The sequence below is a fragment of the Belonocnema kinseyi genome, chromosome 1, assembly GCF_010883055.1.
Source record: "Belonocnema kinseyi isolate 2016_QV_RU_SX_M_011 chromosome 1, B_treatae_v1, whole genome shotgun sequence".
Classification (NCBI taxonomy): Eukaryota; Metazoa; Arthropoda; class Insecta; order Hymenoptera; family Cynipidae; genus Belonocnema; species Belonocnema kinseyi.
In genome coordinates this window covers 159,512,152-159,526,625 of record NC_046657.1, presented here as the reverse complement: position 1 = coordinate 159,526,625, position 14,474 = coordinate 159,512,152, and the positions used below count along the sequence as shown (strand labels likewise).

The 14,474-nt window shown below is 33.0% G+C and overlaps 1 protein-coding gene across 1 annotated transcript in view; it reads left to right on the top strand.

Moving 5' to 3' along the window:
- The first annotated feature begins 12,774 nt into the window (after nt 1–12,774).
- LOC117173010 overlaps nt 12,775–14,474 on the top strand; it is a 30,215-nt gene continuing 28,515 nt past the window's right edge. Inside the window, exon 1 of the mRNA XM_033361538.1 lies at nt 12,775–13,171. Coding sequence (XP_033217429.1) covers nt 12,907–13,171 — 265 coding nt within the window. The 5' untranslated portion in view covers nt 12,775–12,906. The remainder of the gene's footprint in view (nt 13,172–14,474) is intronic.

Here is a 14,474-nt window from a genome sequence, read left to right as displayed (position 1 = left end):
TTTCATTAGAAATGGAATACTAGATTCAATGCTTTCACGATGATTCATTTTAATAACAAGAGATATTTCGGGTGTCACTCGTGTAAAAAACTACGAATTTTGCCGACGTTTCATGAACATCGCAGTTTACTTCTTCAGGACTGACCTGAAACTGAGGTATCAGGTTATGCTGTTCTTAAGTATACTCTTTACCATGCCTGTGATAGGTCAGAGTGCCCCACCGTGGGGGCTGTTCGAACCTGATTGAAATAAAAAGACTTGATTGGCCAATCAGGTTCGACCAGTCCCCACGGTTAGGGTACTATATTATGGATAGCACGTGGATAGTACTTCACCCACGGTGGGGCGCTCTAGCCAATCACAGACATCGTAGAGAGTATACATAAGAGCAACATAATCTGATATGCAATGTTCACGAAACGTCGGCAAAATTCGTAGATTTTTACACGAGTGAAACCCGAAATATCTCTTGTCATCACAAATGGAATAGTTAAATTTTAAGTGAACAAATAATTTTTAAAACGCGATGTTTAAACCAATTTTTTTTTATTTTAACCAAACATGAATTTTTAACCAAAAAGATTAATGAATTTGCAATCAATGAAAATGATTTTTCAACAAAAAGTTTAATTTTTCACCAAAAATGGAATAGATTTATTTTCAGTAAGAAAAATTATAATCCGAAAAAAAGGGGTTTCAATATAATAGTATAAATTTTTAACGAAAGAAACGAACTTTCATGTGAAAGTGACCAAAGTTTCAAAAAATGGTAGTTGAATATTCAGTTTAAAAAATAATTTTCAATAAAAAATTAATTTATAACAAAAAGATGAATTAAAAAAAAATTCTACCAAAATACGAATTAAAAAAAAAACAGTTTTTTACTGAAAAATTTAGTATATATATTCAAGTTTCCACTTTAAATAATTAATTTTTAACAACAACAAAGAAATTCATCAAAATAGTTTAGTTATTAACAAAAAAATGTTTTTTTTATCAAAATAGATATGAATTTTCAACTGAACAAGATGAATATTCAACCAAGAGAAACAAAAATTTTCAAGAAAACAGTTAAATTTGCAGTCAGAGAAATGGGTTTTCAACAAAAAGGCAAAGTTTTCATCTAAATATAATATGAATTTTGAAACAAGAAAAATAATTTTCTACTAAGAAGATTAATTTTCAACTGAAAAAAAAATATAATTTTTAGCATATTATACTTAAGTTTTACATTTAAATGATAAATTTTAAACAAAAACAATTTTCAACCATGGAAATAAATTTTTAAGCAAAATAAATGAATTGTCTAACAAGAATAATTTTCTATAAAAAAATATGAATTTTCAACTAAAGAATATAAATTCTCACAGAAAATAATAGTTCAATTTTCAACCAAAGAAATAATTTTCTAACTAAAAAGATACATTTTTAACCAAAAACTTAAATTTTTTAACGGAAAGACACAAATCCTTATTAAAATACATGAATTTTCAACAACATTTTTCATTTATCACTAGAACAAAATCAATCAAAATTGGAATAGTTAAATTTTCACTTAATAAGTTTACAGTTAAAAAAAGAACTACTCTGAACAACAAAAAATAACATCTTTTCAACTAAGTAGTAAAATTTCAAAGATAAAAATAACTTAAACCGAAAACTGTGATTTAAACTTCTGAGGAATTACACTCATAAATTGTAACTATGATTCAACTTTTTGGAGATTTTGTCTAATTAAAAAATTTCATGATAATAGTTTCGAAAAACATTTATTTTACATCTAGTAGAAACTTGGATTGATATTTCCTAACCTATTAAAAAATTTGTTTTTTCTTTTTTAGAAAATTTTCAAAATGTTGAAAAGCATATAACTTTTTGAAGTTTTATCGAATTTAAAAATGTCATTAGAATAATTTGCAATTCTTTTTGACGCGTATCAGAAAATTTGACCAAAATCTTTAAAACTCATACAAAATTTTTATTCAAATTTTGAAAAAGCTCAAACTTTCTGAATTTTGGTCTGATCGAAAAATTTAACTGACATAGTTTCTAAATATATTTGATATCTAGTGTTGAATTTAAATGAAACTCTCTGATCTTTTAGAAAAATATTTATTTTTTAATTTTCTGAACATTTTTTTAATTTTCAAAAGTACATAACCTTTCTAATTTTCATCGAAATTAAAAATTTTATTTAAATAATCTGCAAGTCTTCTACCTATCTATAAGAAACTTTAACAAAAAAATTTCAAATTTGAAAAAATTTTTTTTGTCAAATTTTGAAAATGCTCTAAATTTTTGTTGGAAATGTCTGCTTAACGAAATTAGCCTTCGTTTTGTGAAACTTAAGAAGTGTATCAAAGGCTGACTTGATTGGACAAATTCTTCAAAAGTTGTCGTGGCTACAACATTCAGATAACCATACATATAGATATACGGACAATGACAGACACCGATGAAATTTTATAATTTTCGGATTCTGTGACTGCCGAAACGTAAAGATCCGTTAAAGCCAGAGATCGAAAATTTGGACGATTACATTACACTCTTATGAATGAGAATGTAAAAATGAAATTTTCAACAAAAAAAGATAAATTTTCAAGCAAAAGAAAAACCAAGTTGAAAAATAGCTAAATTTTCAATTGAAAAAATAATTTTTTTTTTATTTAGATGTTTAACGTCGCATCAACTACATGGTCATTAGCGACGACTTTGATTGACAATTGTTTACATTAATCTTGCATGTTTATAAATATCATTATTTGTCCTTGTTAACACTGGTAACCACACAACTAAATTTGTTCCTTGAGATTTACTTCTTGAAGAAAATTTAAAAGGTTCTGAAAAGTTGCTGGGTCGTTAAGCATCTTCTTCATTTCATTAGGCAGCCGATGTGTTCTTCTCAAGTTAAGGTATTTTGGGCATTCAATTAGAAGATGTTTGACGGTGAGAGTTACTTCACAATTTTCACATTTATTTGGGTCTAATTTTGCAATCAGATTGTAGTGGGTTAAATGGGTGTTTCCAATTCTAAGCCTGATTAACGTTACTTGGTTCCTACGGTTTTCTAGCAGGATGCTGCTGTTTTCAAGGACGCGACTTTTTATTTCATGAAGTTTTGTCGTAGGAGGTGTTTTCCATACCTTATTCCAGATCTCGATGGTAGTTTCACTGATTGTTTTGCGTAAGTCTCGCGGTTCAATTTCTGCGAGTTCATCAAGTTCGGAAAGAGTACAGGCTCACTTCGATAGTTTATCTGCTTTCTCATTTCCTTTAATTCCTATGTGTGATGGAATCCAGAAAAGAGTTATATCTTTTCCCAGGTAATGTAACTTTGAAAGTGATTCCTGAATTGCTTGAGTAATGTGATCGAATTTTATGTAATTTTAAATAGCCTTGATGCCACTAAGAGAGTCAGAGAAAATGATAAATTTGGTTTGGTTTGACTTTTCAATGTGTTCCAGAGCTTTCAGTATAGCGTAGGTTTCACATCGAAATATTGGGTAGGTATCAGGTAGCTTGAACTGTACATTTGTTTCAGGAGTGACTACACTACATCCGGTTCCTGTGCTCGACTTTGACCCATCCGTGTAGATAAATAAATAAGTGGGGAGATTCAGAGTGATGTTTGCGAAGGCACCTCTGTATTTGGTAGGATTGGTTCGACTTCCAAGGAGAATATACATGTGGCCTTCTTTGGGCAATTTTTTGTAATTTTATATTAGCATGTTTTAATTCTTCTTCTATTCTAACGTAGAAGGTACGTGGGTATTTAGGGCGTTGCTGATATTTCTCTTGATGGTTTCCTTTAAAGGTGACATCATATGCAGGATTTTCTGGCGTAGAAGTTAATTTTACGGCAAAAACCAAGCTTAGTTTTTTTCTTCTTATATCCAAGGGAGGTTCACCTGATTCGCTGAGAATACTACTTACAGGACTGGAACAGAAAGCTCCCAAAGCCAATCTAAGTCCTGTGTTATGAATTGGGGATAGTTTACTTAAGACGCTACATCTGGCAGAATTGTAAACTACTGAACCATAGTCTAAGTGGGACTTCACTATTGCGTTGTATGTATTAATGAGGAGTTTTTGATCAGCTCGCGAGTTTTTTCCCCTAGAGTTTTAATAATATTTAGTCTATTTTTGTAGTCGTCCTTGGGTTTTTTAATGTAGGGTTTCCATGTAAAATGTTTGTCGAAAATTAATCCAATAATTTTTATGGTGTCTGTAACCATTAGTTCTTAATTGTTGAGGTAGAGGATTGGATTCCTAGGTTGAGATCTTCCTCTTGAGAAAAGTATGCACATTGACTTTGTGGCTGAGAATTTGTAACCGGTACTATCTGATCATTCTTGGAAAGCGTTGAGACATTTTTGCATAAGCTTTTCTGTAGTTTGAAGATTCATTCTTTTGCAGAAAAATGTTATGCCATCTGCGAAGTTGCTGCTTTCAAATGGTCTTTTGAAGCATTTGTTAACATCATTAAAGGATACTAGGAACAGTGTTACACTAAGTACTGATCCTTGAGAAACACCGTTTTGAAGTTCTACTTTTTTGGAGAGATGTCCGTTTACTCGCACTCGTATATATGGTATCTATGTAGAAGGAAGTTGTTTGTAAATGCCAAGATTGAGCCACTTACATTTTCGTTTGAGAGTACTTGAATAATCCTATTTCTCCAGATAATTTCATATGCCTTTTCAGTATCAAGACAGACTGTAAGGAGATGTTGATTATTTATTAGGGCATCGCAGATATTGGCTTCCAGGTTTATTAAGGGATCGAGAGTGCTTCTGTTTTGTCTAAACCACTCTGGTTTACATCGAAAAAACTCTTCTTCTCCAGATACCATCTTAGTCTTTTGTTAATAACTTTCTCTATTAGTTTGCACATAGTGCATGTTAAGGCAATAGGCCTGTAGTTGGTAGATTTGCGCTTATCTTTCCTGGATTTTGGAATAGGGATGACTATAGATTCGCTCCACTTTTTAGGAAAGACTCCGACCTTCCATATAACGTTGAACAAATTTAGAAGGTAAACCAAGGCTTTGTTTGGAAGATTTTTAAGAAATATATTCTGATTGTAATGCTGGAATTAATTGGCGAGTTGTCGTCCATGTTGAAGGTTTGTTCCGGGTTGCTGTTTACATTTTTGAAATTTAGGAATTTAGGGTTGTAGTTTGAATCACTTGAGATTTTTTTAAAAGCGTCTGCAATTTCATTTGCCATTTCAATAGGATCCGATATAATAGAATGGTCTTGTTCTAGCAAAGCATTAATTGTAAGTAAGGTTGAAGAACCTTGGATTTTATTTATTTTTCACCATGATGTGGCACTAGGGGTATTGTGTTTCAATGATGAAAGGTGTTCTGTCCAGGTGTATTTTTTGTTGAACTTACATGCCCTGCGTGCTAGAGATCGGAGTTTTTTAAACTTAATTTTATTTTCCTCGGACTTGTGTCCTTTATACACATTATATGCATGCTTTTTTTCCTTGATAGCTTTTCTTACTTCTTCGTTCCACCAGGGTACATGGTGTTTGTAGGTTCTGAATGAAGATTTTGTTATACTGGAGTCAGCTGCCTCAGTAATTAATTTGATAAAGTTTTGCACAAGATCGTCTATCTGATTACAATTTGCCTCTGAGAGTTCAGCCAATTTATCGATGTTTGAATCCAAAAAATTTTGGAAATTTGTTTAATCGGCTTTATTGATTTTCTGTTTTGGTTCATAACTATAGGTATTTGAGTTTAGGCTTGGCATCTCAAGTAAAATAGGGAAATCGTCACTGTTGTAGAGGTCTTCTAATACTTCCCAGTTAAATCGATTTTCTATGGATGAACTGCAGAGCGAGAGGTCGATGGCGCTGAATGTACCGCTTGCAATGTTGAAATATGTAAGTTTGGTAGCAATATATCAGGGTCACTCAATAGCTGACCAATTGTATTTCCTCTTGCATCTGTGCGACGAGAACCCCAAAGAGTGTTGTAGCTGTTAAAATCACCAACTATTATGAAAGGTTTTGGTAGTTGGTTTATTAGTTTTCGAAGTTCTTGAAGGTTAAGATCGAACCAATTTGGGATGTAGATATTACATATACAAAGTTCAATTTCTGATATAATTTTTACTGCTACTGCTTCGAAGTTTGTATTCAAGTTCAATTCTTCAAAATGGATCTCGTTTTTTATGTAGGTGGCAACACCACCACTGGCATTGTCTGTATTGGTTCTATTTTTAAAGGCAGGAGAATATTTTCTTAAGTTGGAACAAGATGAGTTTTTAAAATTTGTTTCTTGTAAGCAAAGAACAGCTGGATTGCAGTCTTTAATGAGTAATTGTAGAAATTCGATACGAGGATAGAATCCATTTAAATTCCATTGTATAATTTTAAGATTCATTTTCGCATAATACTTTTATTGTTTTGCTCCTGTCTTGATCCATTCTATTATTCGCTTTTATTATAGGTTTTTAGGGGTTCTCGTATGTTTCCGAACAATGAGTTGTAGATTCCTCATCATTGGAAGAATCATTTTCTTATTCTCGCAGTGCCTCTTTTAGTTTGTTAATAATTCTGGTATGTCTAGATTTGACACTTCGGTCTTTAAGATGGGTATACATATCATTCATCATGGAGATGAGAGGTTCTAAATTTTCTAAATAATCCTTGGCAATAGAGACTGGATTGTTAGCACCTGTTGCGTTTTCGAAAAAACTTTTATATTGTAAATCGTTCATTGTATACTTGTCCTTAGAATCCTCAATGATCTTTTCAATTGGGGGGCAGCTGTTCATCTATATTTTATTCTGCCAAAGATGAAGTAGTTTTACGTTTTTTATTTTTCTTCTTTAGTTTTTTATTATCTGCAACCCATTATGCCTTATGAGCAGAGGTCTTTTGGTCCATGTCGTTGGGTGATTCATTGGCCGTGACAATGGATAATGTAGAAGCTGTATCGGAATGAAAACGTTTGTGTCCAGTATAAGGTTGTCCTTGAAGTTAACTTTTGGTGGGGGAAGTTCAGGAAAGTCGACTATTCCGGAAATTTCGGTTTGTTAATCAACTTCCAGTGCTGAATCTTTGAAAGTACTTGGTTCTATATTCATGAGTGTAGTTGCAGTTTTTTCTTGTTTGCTTTGACATTGTTTGGCGATATGGCCAACTTGTTTGCATATAAAGCATTTTATTGTATCTGTGGAGGGGTAAATCCAGTACGAAGTTTCTTAGAAGTTCATTTGAAGAGATTTTGGTACTTTTATTTCATCTTCAGGGTGGATATAGACTTGTCTTCTGAAGCTGAGGATATGAGCATCTCCGGGATTGGACATCCCAGCTCTCATAAAACTCATGGATGAACTTCTTCCAATACTTAAGTTTTCAAGAGCGTCGATAAGAACATAATGCGGAATTACTGGACACGTTAGATAGGATCAGTCGTTTGAATTTCATTAGTAAAGGTCGAAGTTCCTGAGTGTTATCTTTTATCACAATACTTGTATGTTTGCTGGTAAGGTCGTCTACTGTTTATTTACTATCTAAGTACATGCAAACTCTATTACCTGAGACTTGTTTAATTAAATAGCTTTTGAAAAATAAGAATCAATATCTAAATACACTTAGGGTACCTTTTCACGGAGGCCTTTTTTGAATTAATCGTGGAATTAATATTTTTCATAGGATTCATTTCTAGCTGCTTTGTTGGTTTATGGCAAATATTGGTTGAGAGCCTAGATACGAATTTGATGTGTCAAATTAATAGGTCCGTCCACTCAGCGCCGCCACCAAGAGGGGGAAATTTTAAAGTGCCATGTAATTAATTTGGAGTTCTAAATCATTTTTGCATTATTCAAAGTGGTTTTCCAACTTTAAAAACGTTTTTGATGACGAGGGGAGGGTATGTATGACTTAGGGGTAGTTTTTGGGTAACGTGTTATATATTATCGGAGATCTCAAATTAATTCATCTGTCTATTCAAATTCGACCTCCGTGAAAACCCAGTGGGCACAAAGTTTGGCGACGTCTTTACGATACCGTTACGACATCTTTATGACAACTTTACGACATCCTATGTCCATGTCGTTAAGATGTCTTTACAATATCGTAAAAAAGTCGCATGATCTGATGATGTCTTTACGCTATCGTGAAGACACCGAAACGACATGGACATAGGATGTCGTAAAGTTGTCGTAAAAAATGTCGTAACGATGTCGTAAAGACGTCGCCAAATTTTGTGCCCACTGGGTACCCTTATTATGAAAAATCTTTTTTTTCATTATAAAATGTTATCTGAAATTAAACATGTATTAAAGATTGTGCCTGCAGTCACAATCTGATAGAAAATTATGTATAGAGAGTTAATATCAACTTAAAGAACACACACATTCGTTTCTTGGGACAAGTAAAACTGCAGAAAAACCTTGGCAGTGTTCAAAAACTGTAAATACGAGAAATTAAAGTTAGTATCTTTGAATATGACTAGTAACAGAGAGAAAGACTAAAAATTATATTAGATTCTATTAATAAAGCTAAATAATTTCCATAAATTTTCTAAATGAATAAGATTTTATCAGAATTTAGTCCAAATTTAATAGAGAAACGAATGGTTGTGTTCTTTTAGTTGATATTAACTCTGTATGCATAACTTTCTATCAAATTGTGATTGCAGACACAATCTTTAATAAATTTTTTATTTCAAATAATATTTTATAACAGTTATGTGTTATTATTTAAACCCTAATCAATAACACAAATTTTTCAATCGCGAAATATTAATTTTTATTTGAATTCTGCTGAAAAATAATGATCCAATTCCTTATTTAAAAGCTCTCACCAACTTTCCATTGGCTACTGAAATTGCACCACCCCCCAGCGTACTGCGCATGTCAGAGATATCCGCGTAACCGCATCAGGGATTGTGAAGATTTAGTGTCAATACATATTATAAAAGTGTACCCAGTGGGCACAAAATTTGGCGACGTCTTTACGACATCTTTGCGACATTTTCACGACATCCTATGTCCGTGTCGTTTCGTTGTCTTTACGATAACGTAAAGACATCGTCAGATCATACGACGTGTTTACAATATCGTAAAGACACCTTAACGACATGGACATAGGATATCGTAAAGTTGTCGTAAGGATGTCGTAAAGACGTCGCCAAATTTCGTGCCCACTGGGTATATATGTATCAATCGTTTAGAGGTGCACTTATTTTTCAAGAAAGTGAACTTTTAAGTGAAATTATTCTGTCGACTAGCCGAATTTATAGTCGAATTACTCGAAAATCCTGACTCGGCGCGACCATGGGGGGGTGGGAGGGTCACCCTCGATATTCCCCTGAAAACAAAGATATTCTATATCTTTGCCTGAAAATATTCTCTTTTTTGATAACATAAAACTTTTAATCGTCTGATGATCAACGCTGTTATATGCACGTGGCATCACAGCGTCCTCCCCCTGTACCCCTCTGCCTCCCATGCCATCCTTCTGATTAGTCGGCCATGTTTGTAAACTAGACGGTCTCGTTTTGCGTGGGAAGTTACTGTGTTTCTCACTTTTATTAGATTGATTTTGTAATTTTTAATTTCTGCGATGGTTATTTGTGCCTTATTTAGCTGATCTGAAAAATCAGGGAAGGTTTCTGGAGTTCGTTTTTTATCGACACCGGCTATTTTAAGAAATCAGTGCAGTAAAACTCTAGAATTATCTACTTGACGACGAGCGCTTTGGATTAAACGTATTAATCGCAAGAATTTGCAAGATAAAGACGTGAAAATTTATACAAGAGTTTGCAGTAAACATTTTCGTTGTGGCAAGTTAAAATGATGTCCATTTTCTTGTGCATTTAAAATTGTACAGATTTAAATACAGAGTGACGGAGTGTATGGATGGAACCCTGGCGGACCGAAGGAACCGAAAGGAGCTTCTACAAAGCTCTACGTACAAAGTACCCTTAGGGTACCTGCCCGAGACCGTTAACACCTTGCTTTTTCCGTCTATGGAAAGTCTTAAAATCGCGATGAAATTGTAAATATTGTTAAATTTTTAAATGAAATAAACCAAGTTTTTATAGTTAAAATTGACAAATTATGATAATGAGTTTCATTTTTCTAATATAATGTAAAAATAAGAGATAAAATATCCAGTCCTGTAATGAGTATTTCAGAAATTGTCAAGTGTTTACAGTTTTTTATTCTTATCCGATATTGATGCTCTGTGTTTCTGTAAGTTTCTGTAAGTGTAATCTTTACGATGAGCTTTAAAAGACAAAACAAGTTTGCCAATTTCTCGCCTGAAGCAAAATTTCTTAACCGCTTTTTGGCCGGATTACCCGATCGGATCCCGGCCGGTATTGAAGCTGGGATCCGACCAGTTTACCGTGACGTTTTCAGCCGGATCCCGGCCGGATTCCCCGACCAGCGCCCGGCTTAAAGCGGGACTATCCGGCTGGGAGCCGACCGGATCCCTAATTGGATTACTACACGGGTTGCTTAAATAAAATTTAAATTGTTATATTTTATCAAGTATTATTAAATATTTATGATTTTAAGGAATACCTGAAGTCGTTCTGGCCATTGAAGGAAATTACAGTTTGAAAAATCTCAAATTCTTATATTCTGACACAAAAACTGTTTATCACAGTGGTTATAATAAAGTTTCAAATTATTTTTGTTCCTGTGTGGAAATTTGGTCGTGGGCCTAACCCGGCCCAAGCCTGGGTCATTTTCTTATATGACTACATTTTTTTATGCAACTATTTATGGAACCACTACCAGAAGTATCTGTGGTATCCTCAACCTCGTCGACAATTGGATCTTCATTTTCTCTTGGATGTTTAGAATTTATAATATTATTCTCATTTATAAAAGGCATTTCAATCGCGGGTTCATTAAGTATCTCTTCAGGTTCTGATTCTACCTCGTCGACTGCATCACCATCTACAAAATCAATCCCAATACACATACAATCATTTCGTGCTTAATCCTTTTTAATTACAGAAATAACTGTTTACGCCTGCATAAATATAATATACTTACAAGATCGTTACTTAGCGGTTCGAATAACGCTAGCTTAATGTCTTATTATAATTAAAAATTAATTTACTAACTTTCGAAATCGACACATAAGTATGCAATAGTGATTTTTGCTCGATTTCTCCTGACTCTACAAGGGCTTTTTATTAGTTTAGGCATTTTACGACTTAAAAAAAATGACACTCTTTTAAGCACGCACAGAGCTACATAGTGGATATTGGATAATGCACAAAATAATCCAACGCCATGTGACATGAATTGCGTATCTGTTATTTGCAGATTCAGAAAGTTAAAATAGAATCGGTTTGCGACTATGTGAATCGGTCATTTTCTCAAGCAGCTTGGAATCTGCCATGTATTGCAATGACCATTTCAAGCAAGGTTATATTGAATCGGTTTCCTTCTTTTTGAATGAGGCCGACTTTTGTGAGGTTAAGCTGTAATTTTTACACGATTTTTTAAATTGATAAATTACCGAAAGATTAAAAGAAATCATGCGCAGGTCTACTAGATTCCTTTTGCTATTTCAGTTATTAGTCTTTTACAAATGGATTTTTGTTTCGTGGGTAGCTACATTAATAATTTTGACAATAAAATTTTTTTTTTAGCTAGAACAAATAATAAAATCAATAATAACAGCAAAATAAATCATAGAAATATGAAGTTCGAACTGCTTTCAAAAAGTATCTCAAAATTAAATTTTATTAATATTAAACTACATATTTTCATGACCTCGGATCGTAAGAAAACTACTACTATATACACGGTCGAGTCAGGGGGCTGATTAAAATTTTGTGGGTTAAAATATCAACTATTATATTTATCTTTGATAATGAATCGTTATCTGAAATAGGCAGAATAAGCGCTCATCACCTGTCCGCGGAGCGGCAGTAAAATAGCACTTTATTGTACCGCAGTGAGTGGCACGTAAAGTGACAGTAAGGAGGAAGAAGTGAGTGAGAAGTAAAAGAAAAGAGTGAGAAGAATTCATCTTAAAACTACTTTAAATTAAGAGGTGGATTTTGGGCCAAAAAAGACAACATTTTTGAATTCAACTAGAAAATTGTATATCAGTATATAAGTTATAATTATAAATAAGTATAATGAGAAAATTCATCAATAAAAAAAAGTGCTAATAATTTGAAGAGAAATTTAAAAAGGGAGAGCGGATTAGCCACGACTAACTACTGTAAATAACTCTGCCCACCCGGTACGTGACGAATACAAAAGGAACATTATATTACCGTCGCACCACTCTTAAAAGGACCACTAAAAGGATCTTGAAAAGGACCCAAATCTCTCAAACTATCTCCGAGACTATTTTGTTTCAAATCGACTTTGTTGCCCCTTCAATGCAGTTAGGTTATGAAGATTTAAAAAAAAATCAGGTGGGTCAAGCGCAAGGTACCACCGTTCCAAAGATCGCCAAGCTAATATAAAATTATCACATATGGAAAGTGATCAACCGTCGGATTTAATTAATAAAGAAGAGGATTCAGAAGAAGTTTCATCATTGGATAAAAACACGCGTATGTTAACAAATAAATTATACTCCATTCAGTTATTTAAAAAAGATAGTACAGTCCAAGTCCGAACTTGCCATCCAAAAAGTGTATACTCCCTCTAAAACGTCATCACACGTACCGCACGCATTCTAATTTTAGTTCTCTGCCTACACTACGTGTGCTGTTTTGCTCATGAGTTGCACCCATGATTTACGCATGCGCGCTCCTAATAGACCAGTCCAACTAAAATGGCTGATTCCAATATGACCGTGACACTGGTAGCCACACAAACCGTTCTAACCGTGTTGCGTAAATGCGGGATCATTGTTTTTAAATGTTAACAAGAGTTTTTTTTATCGGTAAACACAATTATGGTTTCTAAATGTTGTGTAGTGAAGTGTTCCAAACGTGCCGGTAGAGATGTTGGGACGAGTTTTTACCGTCTTCCGGCTGTAGTTACAGTGAATAATAGAAAATACCAGAAGCCTATTGAAGGATCCACTGGCCTGACAGTGGATAAAGCCTGTGCTCTTTCTGCGGAAAGACAAAACGCCTGGTTAAGGGCTTTAAAACGAGGAGATTTCACTGAGAAACAGAAGAAAACATTGAGATTTTGCTCAAACCACTTTATCAGCGGTAAGTGATAAACGAATTATAATTAATGATGTATTAAAATAACACATAACCTTCAATTTAAAAAATTCGTCAAATAGTTAATAAAACGGAGCAAAATAGTGACATTGTTGAGTATAACAAATTTGAAGAGAATAATCTAAGGTTTTTGAAGATTAAAATAATGAAATCTGTAATCGTGTATTTAATATTAGTTATTTATTTTCTTTGGATTTGATTCCTCTTTAGGCAAAAGTTGTATAATTTTCATTCAATATTTTATTTTTTTTATTTTTAACTGCATGAGTTTCCACAAATAAAGAAAAATTTTATTTTGGAAATAAAGCTTACACATTCGATTTAATATTCTTATAGAAAAAATATTACGAAATTAGTGAATTAGGTGTATTAAACATTTTTATCAGACCGGGTCAAGGTTACGATTTTCGCAACTCTGTCCATCAATAGATAATAGTTTCTGGTATCTGGGAATGACAGAATACTCAATTCTCGATCATTATAATTTATAATTAGTATACTTATAATTAAAAATAGTTTATTGATGTAAAAAATGTTTCATTAAGGTAAAAGTTTTGAATAAAGAGGCGAGAATTTTTTTTCAGGTTAAAAATTAATTTTTTGCTCTGACATTAATTAATCATAAAATTTCAATGAAACTTCGTCAGAAAATATAGTATTCTTGCTGAAATGTGATACTTACAAAAATAAGGAATTTCTCAGGTATAAAAGAAATATATATCAAATAAATTTATATGTAGCCAAATATATAATATTGGATTCAAATCCGAACCTCAAAAGTCAATCTCATAATTACACTAAAAAAACAAAATATTTCCGTTCCACAGCGTGTTTCTGTTTTGACAAAGAGATCGTGCTTTTTATTCAATTTCATAAAAAAATTCGTTTTTTTTTCTCACCTTCATTTATATAGGCACGTAACTTAATAATTTATGTATGCAAAAGTATACTCTTACCTCGCCTATCACTAGGAAGTTCTGGTTTATTTCCTTGCATCTCAAATTAGAAACAAAACCAGATTCGAAAAGCTTGTATGCTTCTAAGCTTCTGTAAGCTTTCACTTGCTCATCAGTGCAAAAATTATGCTATAACACAAAATAGTTCAAAATGTTCACTAACTCCACTTTAAATAACGCATCTCTGATGGCTTTTTAGTGTAATGTTTCGAAATAGGCACTTCACATTTTTTAAGGGCATGTGACACAGCTAAATACCTATATTACCGAACACAGTTTTTCAGTTCACTGAATGTTTTTTTGAACCTAAGAACTTTTTTTGTAAATAAAAT